This window comes from Melitaea cinxia, chromosome 17 (assembly GCF_905220565.1).
Source record: "Melitaea cinxia chromosome 17, ilMelCinx1.1, whole genome shotgun sequence".
Lineage (NCBI taxonomy): Eukaryota > Metazoa > Arthropoda > Insecta > Lepidoptera > Nymphalidae > Melitaea > Melitaea cinxia.
The window spans coordinates 9,848,499-9,875,356 of NC_059410.1; the positions used below are offsets into that span (position 1 = coordinate 9,848,499).

The following is a 26,858-nucleotide window of genomic DNA, read 5'->3' on the forward strand; positions in this document are numbered from 1 at the left end:
AACTTTATTTTTCATTTTATTTTACGGATGATATCGTAAAGTTTATCGTAATAAGGAATTAATAAACAAATCGCCTTTACGGTATATCGTAGATATTGTAATTAAAACGAGCGTCAAAGATAAATAAATTTAATGGCATATTTGAAAAAAAGAACGCAATAACATATCTTATACTACTATATTATTCATGAAATTTAGTATGCAGGGGATTTCGGGAGAGATAAATAAATCTAGCTAGGATTCATTTTTAGAAAATGTCGTTTTATCCCAGCTTTTGAAAAAATGGCTACAATATCGTTAGAATACGAAGGTAAATTTCGCACTTGTCAATAAAGTTGTACGTAATAAATCAGGTCGGAAATCGGTCGGTCGCGATCAACCGAAAAGACCACGGTTCAAATCCTAAATTTCCAGATCGAATTTTATTTTTACTTTTTTTTTCTAATTGCACTCATTATTTTTTATTTAAATAGCCAGTTCTTATTTATTTTATTATTATGTCGGAAAATCGAAAAATATTATTCATATTTTATCATTATTATTTTTAATAATGTTTTTATTTTATATTTTTTATATTTTTTATTATTGTCGGTACAAAAATTCATATTTTATAAATATGTTATTCGTATTTAAATATGGTTTCAAACAAAAACACGATTTACTAAAAATACCGAGCTAAGATCGGTCACCCAGGTAGAGTAAGTGCGCCAATTATGGACCACCATAAGGATTTTGTGTAATAAAACTCAGAATTATAAAGATTAATCAGCCTTATATATTTTGGACGGTTCGATAATTATTTGGTATCAAAAACGATTGTTAGAATTCTTAAGGAACATGAACATCTTAGAAATAATCAACATTTTCTAAAATATGTCATTATTGTGCATTAGCAAAAAGTGTACAAAATATGGACCACATGGTTTTAAATATGGACCATAGTCAATTTGGTAAAATTATTGAGAAAAAAGGGCGTGTTGCCTAAAATTAAATCAGTCAATTTTTAAGATTAAAGTAATTGCTAGTACACAATTCACATAAAAAAAATCAACCTTATCTTCTATGCCAGCACATTCTTCATGAGCCCACTCCCTGCATGATGCACATTGGATTCATTTCTCTCCATGAACGTCTTAAAAAAAAAGCCCATTATAATACAAACATTTACTATTTTGATTTTGGGAACGATCAGGACTTTCATCGGTACTATCATTGACTGAATAATCACTTTTATCAGAACTTTCAGACGATGATTTTCTTTCTGTTGTGATCTTTCTTTTCTTCTGGGCTGTTTTTTTTTGCATTTTCTTTTGTGTCTTCTTTGGCGGTTTCTTTGGCGTATTCTTTTGTATGTTCCTCTGTATCGACGTTTCTAAATCTTGTTTATAAGGAGAAGATGTCAAAATTGTAGGCTTGGTGGTTTCTCTTCCTCTGTTGCTGACAGTTTTCCTTAAACGCGGTATAGGCTGCAACACTTTTGGCGAAAAATATGATGTAGATGATGTAGAGGCACTAACTATTGAATCATTCATAGTCGGTGTTGACATTCCTGGTCGTGCGCCATCAACGCTCTGGGGTAATGGTTCATTTACAGATTGAGGTTCCGTACTTGCAACAACCCTTGTCTCGGGTAAGCAGTTATCGGGTTCAGGTACAACAGCCCTTGGCTCAGGTATTGGGTTATCAGGAATTTTATCAACTGGTGTCGTTATATCGCGCGCTGGGTCATTAGAAGGATACTGCTGGAAGGTCTTCGTCAATAAAGCCATGCTCTTCAAGGACGTGTCTATTAACGGGATATATCCCTGTTACACGAAAACCGCTAATGGCCAATTCTGCACGCTGAGCTCGTATGTAGGCTCGACCAAACTCACCTCTCGTAAGACCAAATCCAGATTTTTCAATTTCTAGGCTATAATCACATAATTCAGCTTCCAATTCACTCGGCAAAGTTGATTTTCTTCCAAGTTTATTATTCGTAATGTCGCTAAGTGATTGGTCTTCCATTTTTGATAAGCGTATAAGCGTAGTTTTAGGCACTCCGTATGTTTTAGATGCTTTTAAAAACCCATTTGCTTATCTCGTATAACTTTAATTGCATTAGCCATTGCATTTTTATCCCATGTTTGTCTGGTCTTTTCTTTGGTTGTAGAATTTGTAGACGCCATCCTAAAACAATCAAATTAAAATATAAGTGAGTGTTTGTAATATGGACCACTAGTCCATATTCAAAACATGCCGGTGGTCCATATTATACTACACATACATTTCTAGGTTAATATTGTTGCTAAAAAAATTATTACAACTATTGGATATATCAACTTACTATGAATAATTGTAAAATAACTCACCTTTCCCCTAGTTTAATCCACTTTCTTAAACAGTAATATTTGCTGAAATTATGACCTTACGAAGTTAAGTAAAAAATTACATCGCACGATTATAAAAATGAAAAATGGCTGCCGTGAATGCGTGAGTGCTCTCTGACGACCAGCAATCGACTATCGAGTCGCGGGAGGAGTGGAACTTAGTGTGCGGAGACTCTTAACTAAATACGACCGATGGTTTTTGAGAAATGAAGGTAGTCCATATTACGGAACTAGTCCATAATTAGCGCACTTACTCTACTATTTAATTATACAGGCATATAAACCATTGATTAGTTGTTGTAAGTTGCAATATTATGACAAGTTCTACAATAGAAAAAAAAGTTACAGTTTGAATTGGGTAAATATATGCACACGAACGATTTACTTAGAAAAATAAAGAGAAACCCTTAAAAACGGGAGCTGACAACATGCCACAGGTGAATTTATGTTTATATTTCATTTGAAAATAAAACAATACGGGCCATTATCGATCTTATTGCAGGGGAATAAAGGAAAAGATTCATTATAATAGGATTTCTGATGCGCATCTGTAAGTCTGTTCTTGGTAATATTCGTTTGTTCAGTACTTACTACTTAGCAAATGTTTATAAAGCACGAACTCAAACAGTCACGTAATCCGTAACGTTAGATAGATTATCTCTTGAAATAGAGACGTTATTAATTTTAAAATAAATACTAGGTTCCTTATAAGTCAGTGCACCTGGTTTATAAAAATAAATTTTAGTGTATAATTTTACATACCTATATTTTAATTATTTATCGTTTTTGTAACTTTTTTCGTTAGAGTTAATTTATAATCAGTATTAATTTTTTTTAATGTTTTAAATAGCTAAATAATGTAAAAGTGTTCAGACACTTCGTCGCTTGATATACTCACAACAGTAATAGGCAATTCAACACGAAAAAGATTAAAAATATGTTTTTAGGATTTAGCTTTTCACGACCTTTTTTTTTATTTCAAGTTGTATTTGCAATCAGTCTGTCCGAACTATAAGCAAATTGGTTGTGATATTCGTCTGTGGCTGAGTGTGTCTCCAATGAGACATCTACTCTCAGTTTTTCTACAGTTTACTGTCTGTTTTGTAATTCCAGTATGTTATGCCTTCTTAGCCTTTTGATACAGTCATCGATAGTTAATTAACGGGCTAGCTCGTTCGGGTGGTTTAATAGCTTTTCTTTGTATCTTGAGGTATTGGATCGGATCTCGTGCCTCACAGAATTCATCGATTGCATGATCTCATTGTTGGTGACGTACCAGGGTACATTAGATATTTTGTTTTGTTGCCTCTGGATTAACTTTACATTAGAGTCGCTTGCGCTTCCCCATAACTGTATCCCGTACATCCATATTGGTTTGATTATCGCTTTGTAGAGCAAGAGCTTGTTATCTAGCGATAGTTTTGCGTTTCTACCTAACATCCAGTACAGATTCCGGTATTGTATGGATATTTCGTCTCTCTTGGCCTTAATGTGGTTTTTCCGTGTTAGACGACAATCGAGGTGTAGACCCAAATATTTTACGCAATCGCTAGTGGGTAGTATTTTGTCGCCAAGTTATACCGGAGGGCAATTTCCGCGTCGGAGGGCAAAAGTTACCTGCGACGATTTAGCAGCGCTTGCTTTTATTCGCCACATCTGCATCCATTTGTTCACTTTGTCTAGGCCGACTTTTAGCGTATCCGATGCTTGTCTAGGATCGGAACTAGAAGCAAGAATTGCGGTATCATCTGCGTAGGTGGCTGTTATAACGCCGGGTGTTAAAGGGCAGATCAGCCGTGTAGAGCGTGTAGAGCACAGGTCTAAGGACTGACCCTTGCGGTACCCCAGCATTTATTGCATAGAAGTCAGAAGTTTCCTCAGCCTCTTTAACATAAAAAATTCTCTCAGACAGATATGATTTCAGTATAAGGAAATAGCAATGGGATAGAGTCTGTTTTATTTTGCAGAGTAGGCCTCTGTGCCACACCTTGTCAAAAGCCTGTAGTATGTCCAGGAAAGTCGACGAGCAATATTTTTTGTTTTCTAGGCTCCTTCGTATCGACGTACAGACTCTGTGGGCCTGTTCCACGGTTCCATGTTGAGGTCTAAAGCCAAACTGGTGATTGATTCGGTATAATATCTCGCTCCATGAGAATTGGAGCTAATCTCCTGAGTAACAGCTTTTCAAAGACTTATGACAGTACCGGTAGCAAGCTAATTCGATACGAAGTTTTATCATATGGTATTTTGCCTACTTTGTGAATCATTATGATTTGTGAAACCTTCCATAAGCTAGGGATGTACTGGAGTCTAAGCATAGCGTTATAAAGCGTTGTGATGAGGACGATGGACTTTCTTGGGAATTGCACGAGTATTTCTTAGGTGATCAGGTCGAATCCCAGGGCCTTCCTGTTATCAAGCTTTCTGATGATCCTCTGAACTTCTTGTGGAGATGCAGGTTTAATAGGTAGTTCTAGTTGTAGGTCAAGACCTAGTATTGAGTTCACACCAATTGCCAGGTTTTGACCCGCAGCCTCATTAAGCGAAAAGACCATTGACAGGTGTTCTGCAAACAAGTCTGCTTTTAGTTTATTTGTTCTGGCCCACCCGCCATCACCAGATCTGATAGGGGGCTTGAGTTCCTGAGGTCTAGCACATGCTTTCGCAGATCGCTACAGCGAGTAGTTGGTAGAGCTAGTTGCTGTCATAGTTTCTAGTTTGCTTTGAAGTGTGTTGTCGTCAGCCTCTATGATCATTTGCCTTAATTCGACGATAGCTCTGTTTAAATCCCTCTTATCATCACGATGCCGACTCATATGCCATCTGCGGTGAAGCCTGCGTTTCTCTGTAATTTTATTTCCTATTTCAAGGGGGTAATTTGTGTGCAAACGTTTCTTTTTCAACTCTGGGGTGTTTCGCCAGCATACTTTTTGGACAACTTTAGTAAATCTCTCCAGCGCTGCATCGATCTCCATTGTAGTTTTTAGTTTAATGTTTAGTTGCACAGAGTCCTCAACAAATTCCCGGAAGCCACTCCAGTCTGTATGAGAGTTACTAAGGTGCATGGGTCTCTCAAACTCGATTATAGTAGTATTGAGTGTAAGTATTACAGAAGTGTGATCAGACGAACTGTCAATACATGGATCGACTTTATGTTAGCCCCCGGAAATACCACCGGTAATGAAAAAGTCCAGCAAGTCTGGCAGTTTGTTGTTATTCGGTGGCCAGTATGTCAGTTGAGAAGTGGAAGCGATGCGCAGGCCCATTGCGTTGATGCACTGTTTGAGTTGTCTACCCCTGGTAGTAATCAGTCTTGAGCCCAAGTGGGTATGCTTCGCGTTCCAATTACCTCCAGCAACAAATCTAGTACCCAACGTAGCGGAATAGGCTGAGAACATGGTAGAACTGTTCTCCACTAGAGCTGCTGTAATAGTCTGAATATGATCCGTCTTGTACTCAGCTAGAAGATGGTGCTTTACAGTTTCCTTAACCACTATTGCGGTTCCTGCATGAGCTGTACCATCTGGATGGTTGGTAAGGTAAGTAAGGAATCCACGTACCTTGTTGTGTATCTTGCTCTTTTGCGTACAGTAAGCCTCCGATATCAGTACAAGATCCAGTTTGTGTTCCGATATTAGTACTTCAAGGTCTTGTTTATTGGGTGCAAGCCCATTAATGTTCCAGGTTGCAATCCGCAAGCCTATGTTGTGAGTTTCGACAAGAGCGTTGTTAAGAGTCCCATCAGAGTACTCATTTGTTGTAAGAGTAGGTCTAGCTTTTCTGCTTGGTTGATAAATATATTGCACATGTAATCATCCTGCTGCGTGTATTTTGTTTCAACATTTGTCTGTTTTAAGACTTGAGCGTATGTGCCATACTGGCTGTTGTGTCTTGTATTGTCATGTATTTGGTCAGGGACTATTTTTTCTGGCGGATGGCTTGTAGATTTTACAATTTATATATATATATATATATATATATATATATATATATATATATATATATCTTAATATATATAAATCTCGTGTCACAATGTTTGTCCTCAATGGACTCCTAAAACACTTAACCGATTATAACAAAATTCGCACACCATGTGCAGTTCGATCCAACTTGAAAGATAGGCTATATTTTATTTTGATATATTAATTATTATATTTAAGAAAAAAATAAAGAAGGCGGTACAAAGTTCGCCAGGTCAGCTAGTATATATATATATATATATAATGTATGTTCGAGGATAAGTTTAATTCTTATATAATTCTTAGTATAATTCTTTTTTTGTTGGAAAGAAAATATCCCTGGTGTGGTACTATGATAAGGAAACCAGGATCTGATGATGGGATCCCAGAGAAATCGAGGGAAACTCTCGCAAATCCGCATAATTTTTTACTGGGTGTACCGATTTTGATGATTTTTAATTTAATCGAAAGCCGATGTTTATCATGTGGTCACATTTAAATTTCATCGATATCTGATTACAACTTTTGGAGTAATCTTTGATAATGCGTATTTACTTGACTATTTTTCGTCTACTTACGTTGGATTACTTGTCGATATATTTGAAGTCGGTTTTTCTTCGTTTGACTGCAAACACAATTATTATTTTACAACAACCTGTAATAATATTAATGTGTAGATACTTCAAATCAAAAAATTTGTAATAAAAACACTTTTACATGTACAATTAACTAACGATAAATATAATATTATTAGAGAACAATAAAGATATGTATCTATGAAATTAAATTGGAGTGAAGACAGAGTTAAGCGTGGGTGAAGGAACAGTTATTGTAATCCAGGCAACGAGTAGTAAATTAACATAAGTTAGTGTTTTACGTGTACGTGATTACGAGCCATAAATATTCAATACTCTGATGACGTTGGTTGAAAAACAAAGACATACCAATATTATTTCGCCTGATAATTAAATTTTATGCTCCATACTCTCTCTTATATGATAATTAATATTAATAATTAATTAATATTAAACAATAAAGTATTTCAATGATTATAATTTGATTTAGCTCCGTTTAATGATGTTCTATTTTTTAAGAATACCAGAGAACAGTGCATGGGAGTAATGTAACAATTAATGTAAGCTTTAAAGTCTTACCTATCAAATGAAACGTTCGACAATAGTTTGCCTTCAACAACTTATTATAATACTAAGCTACTAAGAATAGAATTCAAACAGGTTTGGCTATGAATTTTAAGATCAAGATATATATCAGATGAATGATTCATCAAATTTTTGACATGATTTGATGTGATGTAAATCATAAAATAGACTAGGCGTGGCTGAATACTATGATGAAATTTATATTATCATAATACAAAATCGTCTTTTTTATGTAAAACTTCTTTATATACGCTTGACGGGAGTAAGCTGGCGAATGCGTGACGAGAACGTTACTAAAAGTTTGATCGGGTGAGGCAAACGGAGGAATAGAGAGAAATGCGAGCACACATTTTCTTTCTCTCCTTCTCTCATAGCCAGTTATTTCGTATATCGGGCGAGGCAAACCATGCGTTTTTTAGTGTTGACAAAATTAGTATTGGACGGTTGTTATGCTGCAGTACGTTACCAGAGTAGCTCGTATATTAAGACAAAGTAAAATTTAAAAAAAGGGCTAGTGTTTTTTTCACAGGAGGTGATCAATAACACCTACAGAACCCCCCAATTGAAGGACGCAGTTAGGAGTCGAACAACCTATATAGATTTTTACCAACTCTATGCATGTATAATCTGTCTTACTGGCATTCGCCATCATCGCTCCTTTTTGTTTTTTTTTTTTTTATATTTTTTTATTTAATATTCTTGATCGTAAAACTCTAGGCTAGCGAGATGATACCAGGAAACAAGAAACGTGAGAATAATATATATTAAGACCCATCTCGAGGCTCCGATAATTGAGACGTCAATTTTTTCAACCGGTCCCCTTCGGGTTTTTGAATATTTATAACGCGCGCGGACCGTAATTTAACTTTGCTTCTCGTTATCTCAGGGCCTCTATCTAACTCGGTTTCGACTGATACCGGTATTAATGTGGATTCCAACATATTCTAGGAAAAAAAAAGAAACGCTAAATGATATACGAACTCGTAGCTGGTTTTGTTTGCATTGTTAATTTTTTTAATGTCTTATGTAGAGCTTTGCTGAATCAAAAATGTTTTTCGATATGATATTATATATATCTATTATTATTTGGTACCTTAATTGAAGAAAATAAATATGTAAATTTACTTTATAGGTACGTAAGGATGAATTTATAATCATCGACGTTTAAAATAATACTGACAGCTGGATTTGAAACACTTTTTTTTATTATTGTACAATTTGTAGATTATGAACATCTGCATTACGATTAAGAACGTGACTGTTACGAAATAAAGGCAGTGCTTAATATATATTAATCCGATTAACCATTTACGCAACGGTTCTAGACAACCAGGTACCTACAAATTTAAATCATTTCAACGAATTTGTTTTCAATAGATTTTTTATCCATATCTATCACGCAGAGAGCTTGAATACGTCTTTGTATGGATGACATTTTGTCAGCAGGAAAAAAATATTAAAAGGTCTCGTGTACAATTTAGACATCAATCAGACTTACTAAGCTGCCCTTTTATTTTGTAAAATTTTAATGCACTTTGTTCATCGAACGCATGCGACGGCTTCAAGACTATTTTTCTTTAATATACGTGTTACATTTCGAAATTATCCAGAAAATTAAAGCTACATATGTATGCGTTCATTTTTTATTATTATTCAAAATCAAAATCAAAAATAGCTTTATTCAAATAGGCTCCAAGAGCACTTTCGAATCGTCATTTTACAAATTAATACTTTAAAAATAAATTATTATTTTTGTAAAAGTGAAGCTACCACCGATTCGGAATGTAGAAACTCCGCAGTTACTCTTTTGAAAATAATATATAAACTGTGTTTTAGCACGAAATTAGAAACATGTTGCATGAAATACAGCGTCACTAAGTCCACACATCTTTATCAACTATGTAATCCTGCACCGAGTAATAAGCTTTATCTACTATTTTTTTTTTTATAAAAAATTTTTAATTTATGTTAAGACAATTCCAAAATCATTTGTGGTATTTTATTATACATGCGAATACCATGACCCAGAAAGGAAACGTTTACTTTGCGCAGTCGGAAACTTGGAGTTACAATTTTGTTATTCCTTCTCGTGTTTACAATGCGATTATTACTATTTATTTCAAACAATGAATATTTTGGTGAATATACATAATATTGTTATAAATATACTGCGACGCAATCGTTAATATGTCCTTAAATTAATGTGTTAGTTTGCGCGACTTTCGTTGTCTTATTTTTGAGTTGACTTTTTCCTATTTAAATTATAGTCTATAGCTCATTAGAAATAATTTTGCAAAATTGCTGATTTACTTTTAGTGTTTCCTTCCTATTGAGAAAAAAGGAATCATATTACAAAATTCGAATGTACATATTTTAACTTCAAAAAAATGAAAAATAGTTCACTTCAGCCTATCGCAGTCCACTGCTGGACATAGGCCTCCCCAAGTTCGCGCCACACATCCCGGTCTTCCGCAATCCTCATCCAGCCTACACCGGCAATCTTACGTAGATCGTCGGTCCAACGGGCCGGAGGACGTCCCACACTGCGTTTGCCAAGACGCGGTCTCCACTCTAGAACCCGTCTACTCCAACGGCCATCGGTCCTGCGACACAGATGACCAGCCCACTGCCACTTCAACTTGCTAATTCTGTGGGCTATGTCGGTTACTTTCGTTCTCTCGCGGATAGTCTCATTTCTAATCCTGTCTTTGAGAGAGACCCCAAGCATAGCCCGTTCCATTGCACGTTGAGCGACTTTAAACTTGTGGACCAGTCCCTTGGTCAGTGTCCACGTCTCGGCTCCGTATGTTAACACAGGCAGGACGCATTGCTCGAAAACTTTTGTCTTCAAGCATTGCGGAATCTTTGAAGTGAAGACTCGACGGAGTCTTCAAATAGTTATTGACACTAAAATATTATTAAAAATGTAATCCTATGAAAAAGATCTAGATTTTTAAATGAAAATGGGGTCAAATACTATACTGATTAGATATACACACTATACATACATATTAGATTTTAGTATTATCTAACAAGTAGGGAATCCTACTTGTTAGATTCCGACTTGGCCAATTTTTACCATCAGCAGGTTTCCGGTTTTTTTTTTCCGGTTATATTTTCAACAAGTTCTTCTTTAAAATAGATTTTGATATTTATTTATAAATATCAAATTTAAAAGTGTATCAAAACGGTTTGAGTAATTTAGCTAATCGTAGCACACAAAAGTTTCTTTGGCGTTTATAATATTTCTAGAGACATTTCGTTATTAATAATGATAAAAATACCTAGATGGTACATTACGCTCAACACCAGCTGTAGTAATAAGTACACTGTACTGTAATTATAAGCTTATTTGTAACCCACAAGCAGTAGATAAATAACTTTTTCTCAACAGAGAGTGTTTCTGATGGCCGACTTATAAATATTTAGCAAACTTACATGTTGTCTTGAAAGTATAATTAGAAAATGATCCATCTACACCCCATTTCCTTTTCGTAAAAAAACAATACGCATCACGATAATATTATATTAGTTAAAATTTTATACCAATATCCTCTCTTTTTTTTTTTCGAAGTATCGTTATTTTTAGAGCTAGAACCCAGCTCAGCCTATTACAGTCCACTGCTGGAAATAGGCCTCCCCAAGTTCGCGCCAGACATCCCGGTTTTCCGCAATCCTCATCCAGCCTACACCGACAAAAAGCTTAAAACTTATTTTTTAGACTGTTGATTTCATATAAATAAATATGACATTTAAAATTTGTAAAAGTTTTACCCTCAAGGGTGTACAATAACAATACGGATAGAGGATGAAAGTTTGTATGGAAATATGTAAGGTTTTTTTTATTTTTTTTTTTTATTTTACGACTAGAGACAAAATATTAGAGCTTTTCTGATGTCTAGAAAAATAAACCAAAAGATATATCAAAAAACGGTGTCCAAAGTAATTATTCGAAGTCGTGTCCTCAACGAGCTAGTAGTAATATAAACAAACTAGCGGCAAAAAAAAAACTGATATTACTATACTATTTATGGTTAGTGTATAGTGGTACCAACACCAGCTATGATATAGATAAGACATACTATATAACGGAAAGGCTATAGCAAAAATGTTATCTACATCTACACAAATATAAAAAAAATTGGGGAGTTTGTTTGTAATATTAAAAGAAGCGCTTTTACTAAATGTATATGGATGTGTATACATATACCAAAATATCATTTTTTACAATTTTTGTCTGTCTATCTGTTTGTTCCGGCTTATCACTGAAACGGCTGAGCCGATTTTCACGAGACTCGCTGGCAGAGATAGCTGATATAATAAGGAGTAATTTTGGCTACTTTTATTTTAGAAATCTATTTATTTTATAACTCTGCGAACTGAACAATAACTTTTTTGTTAAATTCCATGCGGACGAAGTCGCGGGCACAGCTAGTATTTTATATACATCGATTTACAATGAAAAAAGCAAGTAGGACTATTTTCACGAACATACGTATTATTGGTAAAATAACAGTGCTTTCAGCTTATAACTTTATTTACAATCTGGTATACGTAATAAACAATTTTAAGCAAAAAAAAAACAAGAAAAATATTTGTACCAAAAGTTTGGTTTATTATTTGTGTTGTTTTTCTAAATCAGAGACATCTAGTGGCAGTGCTCATTACTAGAAAGTCAATCCTATATTAAATTTAAAAGCAATGTTGCTAAATATAAAATTGTTTTGATAGCGCTATTAAAATTATGAAAAAAACTAAATCCATGTTATTAAAAGTTTCTTGTTTTTAATTAAAGTCGATTATAACTTCTTAAGCGATTGTTCATAAATGAATTCTTGCAATTTCTTGTCATCGATTTTTTTTAATCCCTGGGCCTTGAATTTTTCGGTAATAAAATCACCACTCTCGAACCTTTCTCTCTCTCTGTTTAATTTATCACTTGGAATATTGTCACTGTAAGGTGTAAGGTTCTGCAAGCATTATTTGCGTTTCATCTACACTTTTCTTCAACTTAAAGCAGCGAAGTAAAATCTCTCGTAAAAGTAACAAATTACAAGAAATTTTGTACAAGTTCAACCCAATAAAAAACATGTATTTTTTTAAAAAACTCATTGCAAAATTTACGGTGCCTATATTATTCATAGATTGTAGCTTCACAGAAACCAACGCATTCTTCAATCGATAAACAACAAATATGCCAATTAAAGCTATGTCTTAAAAACGGACCGAATTAATTTGTACACTCAATATATATTTTTTGTTAGTCTTAACTTTATGAGAAGATATATTTGTTCCCACATTATTGACCAAATATATAGTTATTGAAATAAGTAAATTTTTTGGTAAGTTTTTATATCAATGTTTCTTCTTGTTAATTTTTTTTGTAACTTTACTCGAGTAATTAAGGTAAAGGCTTTCGATTCGAATCACATCACTAGCATAAGCTGATTCTGTGACCAGATTGTTTATTAAATGACATTACTGGAATTTGACAGTTTACTGGAGTTATTAACAGTACAAAAAGTAGCATGTTTTATTTATTTTAATTTTGTTATGAAAAACTAATTCAAGGCACAATTGTATGTTAATATTAACGTTAAAGTTTTAGTGTAATGAGTATCAAGGTTATTATATAATTATATTGTGAAAGTGTTTTTGACGTTTGGGCATCTTGTTGATTACTTTTACTTTTGTTGGGTAAATTTTTTTGATATGACATGTAAATGGTGATTTTTATGAAATTATATACATCTCTTTCCTAAATATAATTATTTACGTCTAACTTACAAAAAAAAACTAATGTTGTTTATTTTTCGTAATAAGTAATTCAGAGGTCAACGTCGTATTTTGATTGACTAAAGTTACCACAGTATCACAATTAAAATTTAATGTATTTGACCAATATATGCCACATTTCAATCACGCCATGTAAACGTTATCTTACATTATTGAAAAATAAATCGTGAGGGATTATTAAACAAGAAAACTTTTTCTATTTTAGATTACACACGCGTATGATGCGGAAAAATTGATTTAGAATTAAAATCTTTCCATCGAAGAGAAGAGTGATATAAGTATAAAGCAATAACTACAGAGATGAGCGCGGGAGGGCCTAATCCTATGAACAATTTACCCCCTGGAGTCAATCCAGAGAACAACCTCTTGCCCGGAGGACCTATAATTAATCAAGGAATGAATAGAAATAGGAATAATAATCAAAATCCATTATTTAATGTTAGGGAAAGACTATTTCATGCTTTATTTTTCAAATTTGCAATTGCATATGCTCGTACATTTCCTCGACCCGTAAGGAGATTTTTCGAGTTTCTAGTGCTTCTGAAAGCACTAATAGCTTTCTTTGTGCTTGCATACATACACATAGCTTTCTCGAGAACACCAACAACATGTTTGAATCATATCAAAGATTCGTGGCCAAGAGATGGTATTTTAAGGGTGGAAATCTTAAGAAATCCTGCCCAAGACTATACGATTGAACAGAGCTATGCTAAAGAGAGGAAGCTGAAGAAAGATAAAGAGGAATTAAATTCCATGCTAGGGATGCTAGCTACTGAAGGGTAAGAAACAATACTGTCATATATATTCTCTATACTATGTCCTCAATATTAATACACAATTTGTCAATTAAGTGTCAAGTATATAAAAAGTTACAATCTACAAATATATCTTAAGTTTTAAAAAAATATTTAAATTGTTCTTTTTCTAGTTTGCTAATTTACATTTGTAATATAGATTTTATTAATACATTGAAATGTATGTTAAAACATGAGATAATACTTTTTTTTTAAGATATATATTTATTGTTATTGTTGTGTCATACATTGATAAGGTACATATAAAGTAATAAAAATAATGCGGTCATTATAAATCATTAAAAATTTATTGGCAAAAAGTATATATAAAAAGTGTATATAATATATAAAAACTAGTAATATTTAAAGCTATTTTTTATACATTTTCTGAATTAATTTAAAAATTACAATACCATGTGTACCAGTATAAGTTTGACATCTTAGTTACTTTATTAAAAATATTACTTCTACTACTAACTCTGACATATATTTTTCAAGGCTATTTTTTTTAATATTTATACAAAAAGTGAATTTAAGAATAGTGTATGTAATAATGTATTTAGGTCAAGCATTGCTAGTTTGATGATGAGTGTCTAATTTTAAGTTTTTATTTTTTATTTTTTTATTTTTTATGTCACTAGGTCGGCAAACAAGCCTACGGCTCACCTGATGGTAAGCGATTACCGTAGCTTATAGACGCCTGCAACACCAGAAGCATCGCAAGCGCATGTTTTTGAGCGTAATAGTCACTGTAAGCTAAACTAAAAATGCGTTAAGTTTGTTACCCACTTCAAAAAAGTAGATTCTCAATTTGTCTGTATTTTTTTTTATTTTTATTTATGTATGTTACCCCAAAACTTTTTACTGGGTAGACTGATTTAGATGAATTTTGTTTTAATCGAAAAGTGGTGCTTGTCATGTGGTCTCTTAAATTTAGTCGTGATCTGATGACTACTTTTTGAGTAATCTTTGATAATGCATATTTATTATTTGACTATTTTTTCATCTACCCACATTGTTAGTTATATAATTTTACTTACTAATGTAATTGTTGTTGGTTTTTGTTTTTTCGTTTGTGGCCATATACAATAATTCTATAAAGAATAAATGATTGTGTAAGTTCAGTGAGCATAGTTCAATATAGGAATTAAGAAACCTCAGAAACATGGTAATCTAATTATAATAATTTACTGCCTAATATTATCTTACTTCTATTGTAAGGCTTCACGACCAATAAAAAATTTTCTTTAAGTATATATGAGTTAGTTAAATATTTCAGCACGGGGTAACAGATTTTCTATTCATAGATTGTATTTTTACCTATTACACTATACTGACAAGTAAGATTAGTATACATAGAAATTGAAGTAGACGTCAAAAGTTATAAATGAAACATATTAAGCATATATATTATCTTACTGATGCATTGCATCATATTTTATGAACAAGATTTAAGTACACAATATAACAAAGTATTCATTTATTGTTGAACAATGTTTATGAACAATATAAAGTATTGATAAGTTTGTGTTTATTATTTGTAAGTCTTTTACATTAAAACATTTTTAAATTTCCAGATTTGTCAATATAGAATCATCAACAAATGATGAAATTAAAGATGATGAATATTTAAGAGATGGAACTGATTATGGAAATATCACCCGTATTCATGATGAGAATGAGGACTCTCCAAATCAAGTGATCGAAACGGGTTTCTTTGTCGAAAGTAAACCAGATATGGTGCCAAGCGATGGTCTAACTGATCTTAATCAAACTATTGTACCAGGTGAAGATGTAGAACCAACATCATCCATATGGGAAGGAATATTGGGACTTGTAGAGGATATTGATAGGGATTCAAAATTGGGTGATGTAAGTATCATACAACTATCAGATCCTTTGTTATGTGCTAGAAAATTTTGAGACTAGTAATTAATAATTAAGTTTTTCTCTTTCTTGTGACATTAAAAATCAAAACTTTATTGAAATTGTTTTCTGTGGACAGACAAGCTTGTGTAACACAAATATGCCTAAATTATTATAATTAAAAAAAGTATCTTACTGCTCATTGGTATGAGCAAGATAGTAATATTTAGTTAACATTCCTTGACTTAGTCCAAAAGTTGAGATAAAATATTTATCATTGTTTTTCGATATAAAAATATGCACTGCCATAATATAAGTAGGTTATGAATATATGTCAACCTTACACTTGCGTAAAAAAAGTAATTTTTTTTTCAAAATCAAGAGAAATTTAGGTAAAAAACGAAATTATTGTCAAAACTGACAAACAAAGTATTAAGTAATACAATAAATAATAATAGACGCCTTACACTCATCAATCCTCATTAAGATCACTCTTGTATCGGGGGTCTAGAAATAACACTAAAGGTACATAGGCACAAACATAAAGACTAGTAAAAACCTTTAGCAGTACAAATGTTTGCCACGTGCGGGGATCGAACCTGCGATCACTATAACTGTCAATCTGATATTGTGACCATTGCGCCAACTTATCGTAATTTAAGCCCATATTAAAAGACAAAACAAATTTTAATAATCCTTATTCTTGTCTTTTCATAATTTCAGTGTCCTGAACCATACCTCATTCTTGATCTTACCACTAAAGTTCCTTTGTAAATAATATTGAAATTTGTGGATCAATGTGTCAAGTTAGGGAATCTTGATGGTATTCAATGTGACTGATCACAATGAATGGTTCTAAATTCTTACAAATATATAAGCATGCAAAGGCGGCTTTTTCTTGTGTGCAAAATATTTTTAATAAATAAATTAATAAGATGGATAGTTTATAAAATAAAATATTTACCAAGTCGCGCGGTTAATGTACATAATGAAAATTGTGCGTGCAGTTAGTGTATCAAATTAATTTGGTAAAAGAAAACCGCGATGCTCGGCGACGACGAGTCCTGAAAGGCGATGGTCTCCTTCTGCGAGACAGTAATGTCTCAGAAGGAGGATGACGAGCGGGTGAGAGAGGAGGTTGCCGACGAGGCCTCCCTCCGCAGGCGGCAAACGGGGGTGCGTAAGAGACGCTACTTAATGGGCCTCCAGTAACGCCCCTGTGCCCGTGTCGGCCAGGATGGGTACTAGGTTCTGCTAGACACGGCGTCATTCATTTCGATTGTTCAGAGGTGAGGCGGACAGTCCCCATGGAGGAGAAGTCTGGCCTTTTCGCCAAAGCCAGCCTGTCGCTGGAGGGATGCTGTTTCGTGCAGGTCCAGGACCCTCCAATTAAAGCGGCTGAAGACTCCCGCAGGGGTTTGGTCGGTATTGCACCCCCAAGTGCTGACGCCGACATACGCTCTAGGACTGTCTACCCGTGGCCGGAGAGCCTTTTGCAGTGATTTGCAGTGATTAAACAATATTTGTTTATAGTCAATACAAGAGTGATTTTTAGAAAAAAAGTCCACTTGTTTTTCTTTTTATTTATTTATTTTAACGTCTTTTTATCTCTAGCGTTAGTAAAAAATGTTATTTTAAAACTGAAATACCCCATGGTATGATTAGTCTGGCAATGGCCTAAAACTCGGATAAAAGAAATAGTTTTTACAATGATACAATTGGTTCAAATATAATTTAGACAAAAAAAAGAATAGGTGTGTATTATGTTGGTTTTTAGGTGTGTGTGTATCTGTGTGTGAATGGTTAGTTATATAATTTAGCTAAACATTGAAAATCAAGACAAAATGTTCTATGCTGATAATTAATTTGTTGTTGATAAAATTCGTAGTGTATTTTCGGTTCGTTGAAAGTCAATACTCTATAAAATGAAAATAAAACATAAGCTAATAACGTTACTTACTTTTTGTAGATATTACTTCGAAATAAGATTATACTTTTTATTCTTAGTTAAAAACAAACATTTATTTATTACTAGCTGCCCGGACAGACTTCGTTCTGTCAAAAGTTAATAGTAAAAATTAAATTATTTTTAAATTTTTTAAAATTATTCTTTAGTATTAAAACCTACCGTGGGCTTGGTCAAGCCATTCTCGAGTAGCAACATTCATTTTTATCTATACATGTAGATAAAAGTAATTTTTTTAGATTCTTTTATGAATGTGAAATAAGCAATTATTTTGAAGTCATTGTAAAATTAAAGCAACGTAATAAATATATGATTAACATTCTTAGCCTCACCTATGTACGTGTTTGTGACCATTGTACCAGATTTTACGTCTTATTTTATTACAAGTCACATTATTGTTATATATTATTTGTCACAAGTTTTTTATAATCTGAAAATATTCCAACAATACAAAGAAAATGATAATCACGTTTTTGTGTTCCTAGTTAGGTTAATTAATTATTAAAAACTAAACACGGGTTTGTAATATATATTATTTTGTTTGTATTTAGTTTTTTTATATATACATTTCAATGATTTGCCGTTTTCTTATTGTACGTCTACCTCCTTTAATTTATATCTGCAATCGTTCCTTTTCGGGTGTGATGGAAGAAATCTTTTTTAGAGCTTAAGCACACCCATTATAAGTGAGTCTTAATGACAAATATTTTATATAATATTGTAAGTAGATTGTTAAAATCAATAAATCAATACATTTTTTTAGAATGTTTGTTAATATAAAGTTGAGTTGAGTTGACTTTGAAATATATGTTGTAAATGGTAGTTGAGCAGTAACCGTAAGTTTGTGTAGAATGGCCCGGCCATTATATAAGAAATATCACAAATGACCATTTAGTATTGATATCATATATATATATACATTATATATGAAATCAACAATTGACGAAAAAAAAACAAATGTTAAATGATTTTCACGAGTATTTTCCCAGAAACGGGAATCAAATCTTCAATTATTGCAACAACCTCAGGTCGCGGTCGCAAATGTTAATCGCGAAATTATCCATAATCTTTGAAGAGGTTACTGACCGGATTCGAACACGCGACAATTGATTAGATATCTCGAAGCAAAATATTATGATATCATAACACATTTCTTCTTAATACGATTTTCATAAAATTTTCATGCACAATGTAATACATTGTGTACAAAATGATAAAATAAATAAATGAATGCTTATATATAGTTGTAGTATCTACTTTACCGTTAATTTTGGCCAATTACACTTGATAAAGCTTATCTTGTTAGTAAACTACTGTTAGGCTAGCAGAGACTTTATCTGAGGCTATATTTTCTTTTTATTTAGGAAGTAAAACAGAGCCTTAGTTTCGGTTTCACTTCAACAAATAAACTACAGCTTTGGGTTCTACTAGTTACAAAAAGAGAAATACTATCCAGTATTGTATCCAACGTTCAATGAATTTGATAACTATCTGAAACTATCAGGGTTCCTTAATGATATTATGAGTGTTCCTTAATGATATTTGAAATGACTGGACTGTTTATACAGTTGGCAATGACCCTGCTTTTTGCTTCCAAGGCTGTGGGTTGGTTCCCTCCCCGAGCCTGGGTATATTTGTTTTTTATATCAGTTAGTCAGTTTAGTCTATTGCAGTCCACTGCTAGACATAAGCCTCCCCAAGTTCGCGCCAGATATCTAGTTTTTCCGCAGTCCTCATCCAGCCCACACCGGCAATCTTACGTAGATCGTCGATCCAACGGGCGGAGGACGTCCCACATTGCGTTTGCCAAGACGCGGTCTCCACTCCAGGACCCGTCTGCTCCAACGGCCATCCGGTCCTGCGACACAGATGACCAGCCCACTGCCACTTCAACTTGCTAATTCTGTGGGCTATGTCGGTTACTTTCGTTCTCTCGCGGATAGTCTCATTTCTAATTCTATCTTGAGAGAAGCCCCAAGCATAGCCCGTTCCATTGCACGTTGAGTGACTTTAAACTTGTGAACTCGAAGACTTTTGTCTTCAAGCATTGCGGAATCTTGTTGTTATATCTATTATTTATCTTTACAATAATTACAAAAAAAAAATCTGCATCAGCCGACCTATAGTACAGGATTTAAGCCATCTACATTAAAAAAAGAAAAGAAGAACATAATCTTATACATATTTGTATATATTTTTTATTACATTTGTTTTTGTATTTAATTACAGGAATCGGTCGACGATTCCGCAGTGAACGATTCATCGAAAGGTAAGATTTCGTAACGGTTCAATCGAGTTTCTCTTATGGGTTTCATAACTGACCTCGAAACTAAATTTTTGTCTGAATTTTTTATCAACCGTGCCAACTTTTGATCTTTTGTTGAATGTCGGTTTATTCTGAATGAAATATGGATAATTGTATAAGCGAAATAAAATAGACTAAAGTGTTAATTTTATGTAATTATATAATAACTGTATTTAATTGTTTTTGTTACTTCAAATTAATTTGACTTAATATTAATAATAAAATAGGTAACTGATATTTACCTAACTTAATTTTTTGTGTTTCTAAACAGTACCTGAAAGATTATTGTATATTAAAGATAACTAAATGAGTTTAAATTTTTTAATATTCTTTATGTTTATTTGCAAATAATTACAATGATTATACTATAAACGCGTAACAAAGAATATAAAATAAAAATCAAATTTTTAATTAACCAATTCAAATCAAATCAAAAATTACTTTTATTCAAATAAGCTTCAAAAGCTGAATTCTAATTTTTCTGAATCATCATTTTGTCAAATTATTAATTATATTAAATTAAATTATTAATTATATTAGATTTTGCAGAGAATAATCAGCAAGAAACTCCGCAGTTACTCTTTTAAAAAATGTGTTTTATTATAAAATATAAAAGTGTAAAGATCATAATAAATATCCGATATAGTGTTTTATTTTCTGTTTTATAGATGAAGATTACATACTGGAATATTCACTGGAATATGGATTTCTTCGTTTATCACCAAGTGCAAGGCTCCACCTCAAGATTCCGGTAAAAATCGTCACCTTGGACCCGCAGAAGGATGAATGTTTTGGAGATACGTTCTCTCGTTTAGTTCTTGATGAATTTCTCGGCTACGATGATCTTCTCATGGCTTCTATTAAGAGTCTAGCTGAACAAGAGGACAATAAGGGGTATTTGAGGTTAGCATATAGCGGATAGTCGATTTTTAGAGTTTACTCCAACTGAAATAAGTATGGGGTGTGAAGTCACCGGATACAACGAAATAGCAGTGTCGCTGAGAGTGATGCTTTCTAGCGCTTGTAGCTATAGCAAGATATAGGAATAATAGTACAGGAGTAACTGTATTGATGCGAATAGAGAGCGTATTTTTTTACAAATTTTTGTCTGTCTGTCTGTTTGTTCTGGCTAATCTCTGAAACGGCTGGACCGATTTTGACGGGGCTTTTACTGGTAGATAGCTGATGAAATAAGGAGTAACTGCGGCTACTTTTATTTTAGAAATATATTTATTATATAATTTTATGAACTGAACAATAACTTTTTGTTTAAATTCCACGCAGATGAAGTCGCCGGCACAGCTAGTCTAATATAAAATAGGGAAAGATGCCCAAGGTTAAAATGAGGTTAGAGATATTATGTCTAAAAGTTGTTATATTGTTAGAAATTGTCATAACCTTGAAATATTTGAATTCTTAAGTAAAACATTGAAAATATTATTTTCGTTATACCACTATAACCGTACAGAGGGCGTGCAATATCACAGATGCATAAGCTTCATTTTCCGTTTCGTTCTGGAAATTATGATGTTAATAACGACTCTTACGGCTTTAAATTAGAAACACAATTTGATAATGGTGAATTGATAGCAATACTAGGAAAAGACTTGTCCCCAACCCCTCTCAGAAAACCCAACATTTTTTTCGCACAGTTATAGGGTTAGATATAGGGTTTAGTTCAAATTCTTAGAAGCTAGCTCTTATACAAGCCCTCGTATAGTTGATATACATTGTAAATTCGTATGTAATATACATACTTTGTTTCAGGAATGTGATAACCGGTGAACATTACCGTTTCGTGTCGATGCTGACTGCTCGCAGCTCTTATATAGCTGCATTCTTTATTATGCTGGTGTTTGTGAGTATTATTTAAATTATATTTCAATTTAGAGCTGATAATAATACTACGGAGAGTTAAATGACGACCGCAGTTAAAGAATACTGCTCTCAAGAAGTTTTGTGTTATTGTCATGAGTAATTTAGAGCTTTTGGAGAGGTTTGGTCACTATACAAAGCGCTTGAAATATATTGTTGGTGTTGAAGTGTGCATAGTAATCGTTTGCCATCAAACGGATCATACTTACTTGATTGCCACTTTTTTTTATATAAGAAAATCGTTTATGATTTACAATTTACGATTTTAGCAACCTATGTCTTGGTATTTTTTTTTCATACAAATAGTTCAGGTAACAAGTGTACGGCTCACCGAATGGTAAGTGATTACCGACGTCTGTAACACCAAAAGCATCGCAAGTGCCTTGACGACCCAATCGTCTCCCAAACGTCCTCAGGACCTCTGACTACCTTACTCCCAACAGGAATACGACTCTACTTGAGAGCAATACTATACCGAGACCAATATTTTTTATTTTATATTAACCCGCATTTGAGCAGCGTGGTGGATTAAGCTCTGATCCTTCTCCTACATGGGGAAAGAGATCTAAGCCCAGTAGTGTGATATTATAGGCTGAAACGTGACAATATTATTTGGTTGTGGACTTAAAAAAATAAGGATGTTCTCAATTCGACTGTATTTTTTTTGTGTGTTATGTCAGAGCCTTTTACTGTGTGGACCGATATCAATGATTCTTTTTTTAATCGATAGCTGATGCTTGTCATGGGTTCCTACTTCAGGGAAAAACTACTTCAGTCTTAAGTTATGTTTTTCTTCACGGTGATACTGCGCAACACATAAAGAGTAATAAAAATATACATAAATATAATAAAATTATGTTGGGATGTGTAAAAAGATAGTAATTTTATTATGAAGATAAAAATAAAATTTTCCCTTTTCTAATTTTGCTCCTTACATCTATCCAGTTTCGTCAAATCTTATTCTACAACCTAAAGCAGAAAATCGATATAAAATTTTGTTGTAGCACTTTTCTCAGCGTTTATTTCATAAAACTGCCATCTTGCGTCAAGTAGCGTCATCACTAAGAGTGTATGTACTAAATGACTGAAGTTAACCAAAATTTTGAAACCTGTTAGTTCTCCCGCTCGTTAATAGATGTCGTGATATATGTTCCAACGAGAAAATATGCTCTTTAAGAAATAGGTTGCTTTTCATCCTGATATACCCCCGGGATCAGAAATTACGCGAGAGAAATAGTGAGGTGCAGATTCAGTAGGAGGTCTTTTTATAGTGCTGAATGATAGATTGGACTGTAGTGTAGACCTGGGAAGTATCAAGTTTTTAGATATTTAGTAACTTGATTTGCCAGCATCGACCTCACAAACTATTCGCTTTTGAAGCTCTTCACACACGGATTTGCCACGACCCATTGTTATTTGAAAACTAATGAAATAAAACTGAAATTTTAAGAATTTATACGTCTCACTTGACAAATGACACAGAATTACTTTTACAAATTTAAATTATGCAACAAAATTGTACAAAGAAGGAATAATCACCGATAGACGAACTATTTTGCTTATAACTTCTTCGAAATTAAAACAGGATATGTATATATTTAAAAAGCTAAAATATATAAGTTTATTGGTTCATAATTAAAAAATGGCATAAGTAATGCGACATGCGATAGTAGAACAGCTTAATATTTTATATAGATATACAAAAATAATGAAGTTAGAAAATCTCACAGAGAAAATTTCACACTAGACGAACTACATATTTTGCATCGGGGCTCGTAATATATAATAAATAAACATCGATGTATGTTTGCGGTGCCATTTAAACGAATAGCTTATGTACCAATTCTAAAATTGTGAATTCTTTTTGTTATCTAGAAATCTTTGCGAATGTAAAGGAACTGTAGCATATTTGGAATATTGGTGTGTTTTTTGGAATTAAACTGAAAGAGAAACGAGATAACTCAATAAAAATGCACCAAATTATAAAAAAAAGTTAATAAACTTTAATACAAACAATCAAAACGAACACAAAAAGAGAAAGTTTCTCAAAATGCTTATAATAAAACTCCAAAACAAGGGTTAAGTCCAAAAGTAAGGTGAAATATAATTTGGAATACTCTTTGGAAATCGGTATCATTTTTTCTTAGAAATTAATTAATCTCTAATGTTATATATAGATATATAAATTCTTATATCCTTTTGGTTTATCAAATAGTTACAAATAGCAGTTATTTTGCATGTTGATATATTTATTTCAATTTTAGTTAAGCTAAGTTTGATTATTAATATTATCTCAACTTTACACTTTATATAAATTTGATTGATGACCTTTTTAAATGAATTTTATTATTAACAGGTAGTATCTTTACTTTTAATTTTTTATGCGAAGTAATTTTAATTATACTTGCTACACGGCATTAATATATTGTGGAATGTTGTGTACCCCGTGATGAGATACATATTAGATAATAATGTAATAGTGAATTATATATAATGTTCCATATGTATTTTGTGGATGTACCTATAAAATAAAATAAATAAATAGATAAATAAATAATTATGTAGTGAAATTTAAGTAAATAACAGAAATAGATAACTTATACATAGATAAACAAATAATAACTATATAAAAAATAATATATATAAATATATATAAGAAAAAAAAAAACCTTACTAACAGTAACATAGGTTAAGTGTACATTGTAAGTAGAACATAAGTGTACATATATGGTAACTAGGAAATAAGTGTACATATATGATAACTAGGCAAATAAGTGTAAATATAGATAAGAAAAATAATAATGTTAGAAATTAAAAAGCAATTATGTGTATACTTCTGCATAAACAGTATTTAGTAAGAAAAAAAAAAAAAAAACCGTCAGCGTCGGACCACGTCCTAGTTTTACTAGGCAGTCACAGGACTGTCGATCTGTAGTATAATAAGTAGAAAAATCGCCTGTAGTATTATAATGCATGCATGATAAACAAAGGCACGGGTATTTTGAGCCCGTGGATCAAAATTTATAAATAATAATAAAAAAAAAAAATGTCTAATGTTTGTTTAACAGTTTTAGCTCTCTAGAGTCTAGATAATCAATTTGTTTTAAAGAAAGTAGCCAATAATACTGAAAAAGCACTAAGAAATCAGTCAGATAAATATTCTTAGTTGCTATTCTTGCCGTAGTCACAAACATACACACCAAGTGAATAACCATCACAATCACCGTGATCCCACAATTCACACACTAATCACTACCCATTCTTCATCTTTTATATAATAGTTCAGTATTTATCGTTGCTATATCGTCGGACGAGCTAGTATTACCTACTTCCAGATTCAGCACTAGGATTCGGATCTCATGAGCTATTGTCGGTCGTATCTTCTCTTTTTAGCTTTTTTCTATTTTCTTCTTGTGTTTTCTCTTAGTATGTCACTCAACAACCTTACTTATAATTCTGTTACATTTCAATTCTGCAAATGTTTACAAAATCAAACGAACATCATAATGTTGTATGATCATTTTACTGTTTATATAATTACAATGATGACTTTATTTACTATAGTAAATAATTACCACTAATTTCAATCTTACCGAAAAACCTGTCAAAATAGACATTTCGTTCCCGTGAGGCTAGTAGACGAAATGTCAAGATGGCGTCTTGTTTTTAGAACTCGATGGCCGCGTGTACAAGACACGTTAATTGACGACAAAAAAAAAAACACAGATGGTTTTATATTGATTTAGGTAAATATGCTGCAGTTTCTCTACGAATAATGAAATATGGCGCCATATACCATAAGAGTTATAGCCGGTGGCATTATAGATCAATTAATAGTTAAAGCGAGGCGCGGCCCTTCGGTCGCCACTAAAATCAGGACTCTCTCCCCGAGTTACAGTTATTGCACTTTTACAGCCCTTTCAAACTTTATTACGGTTCCAAATTCCACCTTTATGCCGTGCGCACGTCTTATGTGTGTTTAACAAAACTCCTTATAGAGACTTTGCGGACATTTCGTTCGGGTTTAACGAAAATATGTTAAATTGCTTTTTGAATAACTTTTTTATTGCTTCGTTGTTTCCTAAATAACGCTAGCTATAATTATAATTGAAAATCCAGTTTAAAAACTAGGATAGGTATCTATATATATCTAATATAAATGTTTTTGCATAGATATCTTAAGGTTTATATAATTTATTTATTTATATTTATTTTGGTTAATAGTGATTTCAATGTACTGTATATATTATACTTTGAAGACTACCTTAGTTTTTATTATGAAAAGCTTATTTATTTCTTTTTTATTTATTTATTTATTATAATGCGCCAACAAGGTAGACACTAACAAATTCACCATAATCATCAGCACAGGGTACAAATAATTGAGTGTTACCTCAATTATAGGTACATACAGCTTACATAAGAGTATCTCATTACAAAAACATATAGAATTAAATCAACGAAAATTAAATTATTACAATAAATTTAAGAATAAAGTAATCCAATTTAAATTAATTAATAAAATTAATAATTATACAATAGAATTAAAAAAAATACTACAAAATTAAAAAAAATACTAAAGATTAATAATAAAACAATCAATTATACAATAGAATTAAAATTAATACTACAAAATAAAAAAAAAAATACTAAAGATTAATAACAAAACAATTAATTATAAAATTATGAATAAATTCAACATTAAAATCAACGCCATGAAAAAAAAAACTAAGATTAAAATTAATACAATATAATTTGATACAATGAA

The 26,858-nt window shown here is 32.5% G+C and overlaps 2 protein-coding genes across 2 annotated transcripts in view; one reads left to right on the plus strand and one right to left on the minus strand.

The window, feature by feature from the left end:
- Nucleotides 1-1,051: 1,051 nt before the first annotated feature.
- LOC123661642 lies at nucleotides 1,052-1,870 on the minus strand. The gene is made up of 2 exons (XM_045596594.1): nucleotides 1,499-1,870; nucleotides 1,052-1,351 (listed from the first exon to the last, which is right to left on the minus strand). The coding sequence occupies exons 1-2, from the start codon at nucleotides 1,767-1,769 to the stop codon at nucleotides 1,134-1,136; spliced, it is 489 nt and encodes a 162-aa protein (XP_045452550.1). The 5' UTR covers nucleotides 1,770-1,870; the 3' UTR covers nucleotides 1,052-1,133.
- Nucleotides 1,871-13,584: 11,714 nt separating this feature from the next.
- Nucleotides 13,585-26,858, plus strand: part of LOC123661481 (membralin) — a 108,571-nt gene continuing 95,297 nt past the window's right edge. The window contains exons 1-5 of the mRNA XM_045596436.1: nucleotides 13,585-14,063; nucleotides 15,656-15,950; nucleotides 20,140-20,179; nucleotides 20,884-21,118; nucleotides 21,983-22,073. Of these exons, the coding sequence (XP_045452392.1) occupies nucleotides 13,585-14,063; nucleotides 15,656-15,950; nucleotides 20,140-20,179; nucleotides 20,884-21,118; nucleotides 21,983-22,073 (1,140 nt within the window). The remainder of the gene's footprint in view (nucleotides 14,064-15,655; nucleotides 15,951-20,139; nucleotides 20,180-20,883; nucleotides 21,119-21,982; nucleotides 22,074-26,858) is intronic.

What these genes read in the sequence shown, in the direction of transcription:
- LOC123661642 (XM_045596594.1), bottom strand. Translation starts at nt 1,769, where the DNA reads ATGGCTTTATTGACGAAGACCTTCCAGCAGTATCCTTCTAATGACCCA. An exon ending in AGTTAGTGCCTCTACATCAT is followed by an intron (nt 1,352 to 1,498) that starts CTACATCATATT and finishes TACAGAGGAACA; the next exon opens with TACAAAAGAATACGCCAAAG.